Source organism: Leucoraja erinacea, chromosome 39, assembly GCF_028641065.1.
Source record: "Leucoraja erinacea ecotype New England chromosome 39, Leri_hhj_1, whole genome shotgun sequence".
In the NCBI taxonomy this organism is placed as follows: Eukaryota; Metazoa; Chordata; class Chondrichthyes; order Rajiformes; family Rajidae; genus Leucoraja; species Leucoraja erinaceus.
In genome coordinates, this window is record NC_073415.1 from 9711928 (window position 1) to 9721993 (window position 10066).

The following is a 10066-nucleotide window of genomic DNA, read 5'->3' on the forward strand; positions in this document are numbered from 1 at the left end:
CAGAGATTCACCACTCTCTGTGTGAAAAAAGTTCTTCTCATCTCGGTTTTAAAGGATTTCCCCCTTATCCTTAAGCTGTGACCCCTTGTCCTGGACTTCCCCAACATCGGGAACAATCTTCCTGCATCTAGCCTGTCCAACCCCTTAAGAATTTTGTAAGTTTCTATAAGATCCCCTCTCAATCTTCTGAATTCTAGAGAGTTATATAACTATTACAGCACGGAAACACGCCATCTCGGCCCTCCTTGTCCGTGCCCAACACTTATTCTCCCCTAGTCCCATCTGCCTGCACTCAGACCATAACCCTCCATTCCCTTCTCATCCATATACCTATCCAATTTATTTTTAAATGATAAAATCGAACCTGCCTCCACCACTTCCACTGGAAGCTCATTCCACACCGCTACCACTCTCTGAGTAAAGAGGTTCCCCCTCATGTTACCCCTAAACTTCTGTCCCTTAATTCTGAAGTCACATTGAATGGCGGTGCTGGCTCGAAGGGCCGAGTGGGCTACTCCTGCACCTATTGTCTATTGTTTATTGACACTGAATATAAATGTCAGTTACCATGACAAAATCTACTCCACCATTCTGATCTATCTGATCTATCTATCATGTCTGATCTATCTCTCCCCCGAACCCCATTTTCTGCCTTCACCTCATAACTCCTGACACCTGTACTAATCAACTATCTATCTGCCTTGAAAATATACATTGACTGCTTCCACAGCCTTCTGTGGCAATACATTCCACAGATTCACCACCCTTCTAATTCCACAGATTCACCACCAATACTTCAGACTATCTTCAGTGCAAACTAGCATCTGTTGTTCCTTCCAACACAAACATGTCCTGCACAATTTTGAGAAGTGTTAGTAGTGAGTACTGTTAATACTGTCATCGAATCCTCCCATCACTTTGCTGATGATCGAGAGTGAAAGTGTCAATAGTTAATTTGGATGGAATTATCCTGTTCACAAGATGCAGAACTTACTTGGATATTTTTCCATTTTAGGTAGATGGCAGTGTTGTCCCTGTTGATAACAGCTTCACTAGTGGTGTGTCAGTAGGAAGGAACTGCAGATGCTGGTTTAAACCGAAGAGAGACACAAAAAGCTGGAGTAACACAGCAGGTCAGACAGCATCTCTGGCGAAAAGGAATAGGTAACATTTCGGGTCGAGACCCTTCTTCAGACCGAAGACACATCACCATTCATTCTCTCCAGACATGCTGTCTGTCCCGCTGAGTTACTCCAGCTTTTTGTATCCATCTTTAGTGATGTGGATTGCTCTTCAGTAGCAGAATATTTGGGATTTTGATAGAACCTTTGCTTTATTCAGAGATCCTTTCCTGGAATCCAGATGTTACCAGGTCCAGTAACTTGAGGTGTCTCTGTGGGACATGTCTCTGTGTCTGGTCTTTAGCTGGGATTGGAGCTGATGAATGTAGGAGAGGTTTTGCATTTAATATTTTCTTTCTTTTTGGACAGTCATCTGTGTGTCAGAAAATTGTTGAGCTGCTGGGGCAGAATAAAGTGGACCAAGACCAGAGGCAGGTGGTGATCCTGAGCCAGGACAGCTTCTATAAGGTGCTGACCACAGAGCAGAGGGTCAAGGCCAGCAAGGGACAGTATAACTTCGATCATCCAGGTAATCGCCCGCTTTCAATATACGATTCGATTGAACTTTATTTGTCCCAGGAGGGAAATTGATCTGCCAACAGTATTAAAACACAAGATACATGAAATTAAAGTGACGAGTGTATAGGGAGTTGCAGTAATCAAGGTGTTTTTCAAGGTCGTCGAATTGGAGGAATGGTTTGAAAAGGAGCTAAAACAACGGGATTAGAGGGTTGAGGAGCATAAGTGCCCGTGGGAGGATCACTGAGAGTTGTGAGGGGGGAGCTGAATTAGTTTAGTTTAGAGATACAGCAGGGAAACAGGCCTTTCATCCCACTGAGTCCACGTGTACAGGTGATTGCCAGTCAACGGGTTCTATCCCACGCACTAGGGACAATTTACAGAATTCAATTTACCTATAATCCTGCGCGTCTTTGGAGTGTGGGAGGAAACCAGAGCACCCAGAGGAAACCCACACGTTCACAGGGAGAACATGCAAACTCAGTACAAATAGCAGCCATAGTCAGCCTGGGTCTCTGCCGCTGTGAGGCAGCAACTCAACCACTGTGCCGCCCTTAGGGGCAGGGACATTGTGGATGGAGACGGAGGCAGCATTGCAGGATGAAGCAAAGGGTTGGGTAGGTGAAGGATATTTGTGTAAGAAAGAACTGCAGATGCTGGTTTAAATCAAAGGAGACATAAAATGCTGGAGTAACTCACTGGGTGAGGCAGCATCTCTGGAGAGAAGGAATGGGCGACGTTTCGGGTCGAGACCCTTCTCCAGACTGATGTCAGGAGAGTGTGTGGGACCGAGATAGGATGTAGTCGGAGACAGTAAGACGAGTGAGAGAACTGGGAAGGGGATGGAGAGAGAAAGCAAGGGCTATCTGAAGTTAGAGAAGTCAATGTTCGTACCGCTGGGGTGTAAACTACCCAAGCGAAATATGAGGTGCAGAGGAGATTCCCTGTCTGGGGGAGACTTTGTGTTACATGGGTGCATCGTGACTGGGTTTTGGCTCCTGCTGATGTCTGCAGACTCAGCCCACTGACGACTGTGCCTTTCTGCCATCCACAGATGCATTTGACAACGAGCTGATTCTCCGCACCCTCAAGGATATCATCAACGGGAGGACGGTGCTGATTCCAGTCTATGACTTTGTTAATCATTCACGGTTTGTAATAGAACAACTGCTATTAGATAAGCCCTCAAATTACGGCGCTGGGCCTCTACTCGCTGGAGTTTAGAAGGATGAGGGGGACATTGAAACTTACAAAAGAGTGAAAGGACTGGATAGAGTGGATATGTATCCAAGCCTTTCACTATTCGATACCTTGCTTCACAGAGGGAGAGTGGGTCTGGTGCCACTTCATAGGATTCCTGTGAAGCTTGAGGTGGGATGGATTGGCCAGCACACCAATAGCCCTCTCCACAGCGTGAGGTAGTGTGGTAGCATCTTTCATCTTGTCTGTGGAAATTGTCCAGGCTTAAGATAGATTGCCGTGGGGAACATAGGAAATGAGGTCAAAACAGTGCCTTGGGCAGAATCAAATTATACTCTGCAAAACCCAATGTTTTGCAAACCAAGGAAGGGTTTTAAAAAGAAGAGAGAAGTGTGAGTTTAACATAAGATGAGCATTTGATGACACTGGGCCTGTGCTCGCTGGAGTTTAGGAGGATGAGGGGAGACCTCATAGAATCTTACCAAATAGTGAAAAGCCTGCATAGACTGGATGTGGAGAGGATGTTTCCACTAATGGGCGAGCCTCGAACCAGAGGCCATAGCCTCCGAATAAAAGGATTTGAGGAGGAGATGAGGAGGAATTTCTTTAGTCAGAGGGTGGTGGATTTGTGGAATTCATTGCCACAGACGGCTGTGGAGGCCAAGACAGTAGGCAGAGATTGACAGATTCTCCACTAGTACGGGTCATGGGTAACGATGAGAAGGCCGGAGAATGGGGTTAGGAGGGAGAGATAGATCAGCTATGATGGAATGGCAGAGTAGATACGATGGCCGAATGGCCTACTTCTGCTCCTAGAACTTAAGAGCATGAACTTATGCATCATGAATACAAACAGAAGGAGTGGGTTGAATGGAGGAAGATGGGTCTGGATAAAGATAGTCCTTGCCTGTGTTATGGTCCTGTGATGAAGAGCAGATATGACGAGGTTTCTTCTTGCAGGAAGCCGGAGATGTTGCCGGTTTATCCCGCAGATGTGGTTCTTTTCGAGGGCATTCTGGTTTTCTATTCGCAGGAGATCAGGGATATGTTCCACATGAAGCTCTTCGTTGATACAGATGCCGACACACGTCTCTCTCGCAGAGGTGAGGGCTCTGCGCTAGGCCGGCGGGCGAGCGGTCGGGAGGAATTCACCGGGTGGTCGGCGAAGGACATCTGTGGGCTGGGATTGAGACATTTCAGGTCGAGACCCTTCTTCAGAACGGCTTGAACGTTTGCTACACAAACTCCGCACTCGGATAGATGCTGAGATTGGAAAGAGCATGCAAGGACCAGGGGTGGAGATGAGAGCAGGAAAAATTGCCTCAAGACCCAAACCATGCTGCAGCCTCGCGCCATGTCCTGCAGAAGGGTCCCAACCCAAAGTGTCATCCACAGGTGCTGCCTGACCCGCTGAGTTCCTCCAGCATTGTTTTTGCTCAAGGTTCCAGCATCTGCAGTCTCTTGAGTTGCCATCCGCCCTGCTCCAAACACAGGTCGAGATTCAGCACTTCACTCACATTGATCCTTGCCCTGACACAGGGGCCAAAATAGTTTGGAGGATCAAGATGTGAGGATTCATTCCCAATCCTACACCAATTCCTGGGATTCCCTTCCTTACCTGTTGCCTTCTCATCTTGAAACCCACCCCAGAGCGTTTCTCCAAAGCCGTCTCCTCATCCCCACACCTTTCCCTGGGGGAATATGTCCTCCAAACTATTTTGGACAGGCAGCACCCGTAGTCGGGATTGAACCCAAGTGTCCGACGCTGTAAGGTAGCAACTCTACCGCTGCGCCACCGTGCCTCTTCAAGGTGTTAAATTTATTTCTCCTCACATCTCAGTTTTGCGGGACATCAACGAGCGGGGCCGTGACTTGGAGCAGATCCTGACGCAGTACACGACGTTCGTCAAGCCTGCCTTCGAGGAGTTCTGCCTTCCGGTGAGCGGGGACACTGTGCTTGGGGTACTGGGAAGGGTCTGCTCAGGTCACCGCTCTCATTGCTGTCATTGACTATCAGCCCTACAGGGACCAGAGGGCAGTCAGTCTCTCACCTGCTGAGTGAGGGCTTAATTGATTAATTGATTGTCATTCTCATCCGCAGACCAAGAAATATGCTGATGTTATTATCCCCCGGGGAGTCGAAAATCTAGGTGAGTTCACACCCAGCAGGTTGGCTTTGTCAGTATGGTGATTAAAAGGCACCTCACCACACAATGCCTTGGTTAGAAGAGTTTGATATTTAAAAAAAAACTAATTACAAGAATTAGTGGGTTGTAATGTTGATCAAGGGAGAAAATCTAGCCTGTGTGACTCCAGACCCAGCAGCAAGTTGTTGAGACTTGACCCAAAACGTCACCCATTCCTTCTCTCCAGAGATGCTGCCTGTCCCGCTGAGTTACTCCAGCATTTTGTGTCTACCTTCGGTGTAAAGCAGCATCTGCAGTTCCTTCCTACACATGTTGCCCAGTTGTTCCATAACATGTTGTACCAGATGTAAAAGAGTTGGACCAGACAATTGTAGGGTTGTAGAATTTGGCAGCATAGTAGCACAGCTGGTGGAGCAGTGTTCAGAGAACCCGGGTTCGATCCTGACCTTGGGTGCTGTCTGTGTGGAGTTTACATGTTCTCCCTGAGACTGTGTGGGTTTCCACCGGGTGCTCCGTTTTCCTTCCACATCCCAAGACGTGCAGGTTTGTTGGTTGAAGATCGGCACAAAATGCTGGAGTAACCCAGCGGGACAGGCAGCCACTCTGGAGAAAAGGAATAGGTGACGTTTCAGGTCAAGTCAAGTCAAGTTTATTCGTCACATACACATACGAGATGTGCAGTGAAATGAAAGTGGCAATGCTCGCGGACTTTGTGCAAAAAGACAAATAACCAAACAACCAAACAAACTATAAACACAATCATAAACACACACATATTCTTTTACATATTAAATATTGGAAGGAAAAACGTTCAGTAAAGTCAGTCCCTGGTGAGATAGGAGTTTACAGTCCGAATGGCCTCTGGGAAGAAACTCCTTCCCAACCTCTCCGTTCTCACAGCTTGGCAACGGAGGCGTTTGCCTGACCGTAGCAGCTGGAACAGTCCGTTGCAGGGGTGGAAGGGGTCTCCCATGATTTTATTGGCTCTGGAGTTGCACCTCCTGATGTATAGTTCCTGCAGATGTCACAATCCTTCTTCAGAATCCTCCTTAAGTCTGAAAAGGGTCTCAATCCGAAACATCACCTGTTCCCTTTTCTCCAGAGAGGCTGCCTGACCCGCTGAGTTACTCAAGCATTTTGTGTCATTTTTGGTTTATACCAGCATACGCAGTTCTTTCCTCCAGGTTTGTAGGTTAATTGGCCTCTATAAAAAATGCTTGGAGTGTGTGGGGAGCTGTGGAAGCTGCAGTATGTCAAAGGTCGGGATAGCTGTACAGCATGAGGACATTTGAACATCTTTTGACATGCAGCATTTCAAAGACGTCCTTTGACATGCAGTTAGCTGACATTTGATAGACGTCCTTTGACATGCAGTTAGCTGAAACTATACAGTACAAGGACCTTGAGAGTTATCTTGTAAGATTAAATATAAACAGGGGCATGTTGTTTTTATTATATATTAATGCTTTTAAGAATGTATTATGGTTGGTGATAAGGAATTAAGAGATTTCAATTGATCAAAGTCTGTATAAAAGTTGGCTTCCGAGCAGAATTTTCGAGTTGCTCGGTAACTGGCACTGTGCCTCTCTCCTTGTGCAAAGTAAATAAAGTGAGCCTAGAAAGCGAAAGCAAGTTGTTAGAGTCCAGTTGATCAAAGTAAAGAGTGGATGAAAAAGTGGGATAATGTGGAACCGGTTTGAACAGGTGATCAGTGGTTGGCGTGGACACTGGTCCATGCTGTATCTTTTACTTCAATCAAATATTAGGTGTTCTCATAAGTGGTAGGAGCAGAATTAGGCCATTCGGCCCATCTTCTACTTCGCCATTCAATCATGGCTGATCTATCTCTCCCTCCTAATCCCATTCTCCTGCCTTCTCCCCAAAACCCATGACACCCGTACTAATCAAGAACCTATCTATCCCTGCCTTAAAATTATCCCTTGGCTTGGCCTCCACAGCCATCTGTGGCACAGAATGGTGGGGGATTTTAACTTTGCAAATGGATTGCCATAGCTCTAAGGGCGTGGATGGAGTGGAATTTGTTAAGTGTGTTCAGGAAATGTTGTATTCCTGGAACATGAGTGTAATAATCCTCAATAAAGTTAATTGATGGAATCTATTCCCATTTCCTTTACATAGAACAGAAAACAATTCTGCCTCTCATACATTTTGGACTTTGGCCAAGACAATCATCAGTTGATTGACTCACCAGTGGAATTTTGTGTTTCTCCTTTATTATTCATTACAACCCTCTTATCTTGTAAATCGTCCGGAGGTTCTGTGGTGCACAGTACTTCTGTCACAAGCCCAGCCTCACCCCTTGGCACTTTTGCTATGTCCTTATATTCTAAAAGGGGAGAGAATCCAAAATTCGGAATGCTGGTGCAGGACTCCCATAAAGTTAATTTGCAAGTCGAATCGGTAGTAAGGAAGGCAAATTCAATGCTAGCATTTCTTTCAAGATGACTGGAATGTAAAAAACAGAGATGGAATGCTGTGGCTCTATCAGGCGTAGTCAGAATCAAAGGGCGCTCTTTTAGAAAGGAGATGAGGAGGAACTTCTTTAGAGGGTAGTTAATCTGTGGAACTCATTGCCACAGAGGGCAGTGGAAGACAAAGGCAGAGATAGACAAATTATTGATTAGAACGGGTGACAAGGATTATGGGGAGAAGGCAGGAAATCGGGATTGTGGGCCAGAGATCAGCCATGATTGAATGGAGGGGTGACTCGATGGGCCGAATGGCCTAATTCTACTCCTGTAACTTGTGAACCTAATCCATGAAGGTGTGGAAACTTAAAAGGGGGGGGGAGGTTGGAAAGTGGAATGAGCAGTTGACAGGTTTAATTGTGGCATGCATTTGAAATCTTTCTTTTCTCATTCCAGTTGCCATCAACCTGATTGTGCAGCATATTCAGGATATCCTGGCAGGTGGCCTGACCAAACGCAATGGCTTTGTGAACGGACACTCCATACTGCGCACCCGTCACAGCTCCGAGTCCAGCACCCGGCCACACTGACCCCGGACCACGGCCTGGGAGCACCATCACCATCCACCTTCTTCACTGTCGAGAGTCTCGCCGTGAGGATAGCTGGGCTCCCCCCCCCAACCCCCCCCCCCCTTTCCTCATTACAAGGTCTAATTTCACTGTGTCCACGGGCTTCCCTGTGTTAGCAGTGGGGAGCGAGTGCACAGGAGTGGTTCAATGCATCTGGAATTATTGATTGGGCTGTGTATCTGTCAAAGGGGGTATTGACCCCAGAGCCACATGTTCACTTTGGGGAGTGGGATGGAGCACTTGTGGTGTGTAGCCCCCCCCCCCCCCCCCCCCCACCCCCCCCCCCCACCTCCTCCTTGATTTGGAGATTCCACCTAAGGATGTGCCATGTTGAATTCTGACCTAATATGAGGTGAAACAACCTGTTCTGTGTGTGGGCAAGTGATTATCTGTACTGTGGGATTTGAACCATCACCCCTCTACCCTGTCTGTATAAGACGGCTGCACTCAGTGAATAGACCGGAACAGGTAACAACTTGCTTGAAGCAAGTCTCAAGGAGACCATTAAATAGACATTGCACAGTGGTTCGATTGTGCCATGAAAGAATTGTGCCACATAAACTACCCTTGTATGGATTCAGTGTAGTAAAGTGCTTCTAGTGCTATAGTTGAGATTTGCACACACTTTTGTGAGTCTATTGAGACACACTTGCATCCCAGCAGTGTTTTCTATCACTGGTGCAAGATGCAATCATTTCCTTCCCCTCATTCACACCTATTTAAAGGTATCCTTTCTAAAATGCGATGCCCAGAAATGTACACTTTACCCTGAGGCTTGTGTAGCTGGCTTCAGCTCTGGCTTTTCACCTGTTGGTAAATGAGCTGCTGAGTAAAATCTGACGTGAACTGACATTCATTATCCCACCCTAGCCGTGTTTTGTCTCTCCACTGGTTCCTGGAGGTGTTGAATTCTGCTGGTGCATGTTTCCCTTGTCTCTTGGATGAGTTAATATAGGGCTTATTCCAGGTACTGTTACATCTAACGTCCAGCTCTTGCCCATTTGGTTTCTACCAGATGGTTAGAGAGTGTTCTGGCAGATTTGTGTCAGCGCTCTCTGGATAAATCCACGCTGCTGCCGATCCATAAATGGCTGTTCTTGATGGTTTAATGTGCGAGATTTTCGCAGCAAGTTAAGATTCTTCCATAATTCAATTCATGGGAATGGTTGCAGCGTAGGAAGGGACTGCAGATGGACACAAAATGCTGGTGTAATTCAGCGGGACAGGCAGCATCTCTTGAGAGAAGGAATGGGTGACGTTTCTGGTCGTGACCCTTCTTCAGACTCCTCTTTAAGCCTGAAGAAGGGTCTTGACTCGAAACGTCACCCATTCTTTCTATCCAAAGATGCTGCCTGTACCCGCTGAGTTACAGCCTTTTAATTCGTTACCAACCACTTTCCATTATGGCCTTTGTTATAGTCTGACCATCAAGAAGCTCGGTGGGATTTACATAGCATGAGAAGAACTGTATTAATGTGGTACTTATCACTGATGGACAGGTACCCAGAGCAATCTAGGGTGCTGCACCATGTCAGACACAGTGTGTTATGTTTAATTATTGAGATTGTGAAGATATGTAAAAATTTAAACTTTAGGTTTGACAGGAATTGCACTTTGACTGGGTCTCACGCTCATCACTGGAATCTGTCCTATTGCCCTGAAATGGCCATGAGGAGTGGGACTGGGAGAACAGTTCAGCAACTTGCTGAGGAACTGCCATTGGATATCCCGCTCGTGGCATCGTTGTATTATTTCATGTTTGGGGGGGGGGGGGGGGGGGGGGGGGGGCAAGGATGTCATAATTAACAATCAAACTGGAATGATTTGAGAAAAACTGCCAAGTTCATTTCATGAGGTTACAGTATTTAACAGCGACGGAGACCCCCTCCCCTCCTCTGAGGGGAGTTGGGATCGCTGTGTCCTGACAGTGTTTTGTGTTTGAAGTAAATGTCGTGTGCGATTTGAGGCATTGTGCTCAGACTGAAGCGGCACTAACCCAAGCTTATCCACTCTCGGCTGCT

At 46.7% G+C, this 10066-nt stretch overlaps 1 protein-coding gene across 1 annotated transcript in view; it reads left to right on the top strand.

Annotated features, from left to right (window-relative positions):
- LOC129714569 (uridine-cytidine kinase 2-like) overlaps positions 1-8326 on the top strand; it is a 9020-nt gene extending 694 nt beyond the window's left edge. The window contains exons 2-7 of the mRNA XM_055664276.1: positions 1491-1650; positions 2695-2791; positions 3801-3943; positions 4681-4778; positions 4942-4990; positions 7873-8326. Of these exons, the coding sequence (XP_055520251.1) occupies positions 1491-1650; positions 2695-2791; positions 3801-3943; positions 4681-4778; positions 4942-4990; positions 7873-8006 (681 nt within the window). The 3' untranslated portion in view covers positions 8007-8326. The remainder of the gene's footprint in view (positions 1-1490; positions 1651-2694; positions 2792-3800; positions 3944-4680; positions 4779-4941; positions 4991-7872) is intronic.
- The last annotated feature ends 1740 nt before the right edge of the window (positions 8327-10066 follow it).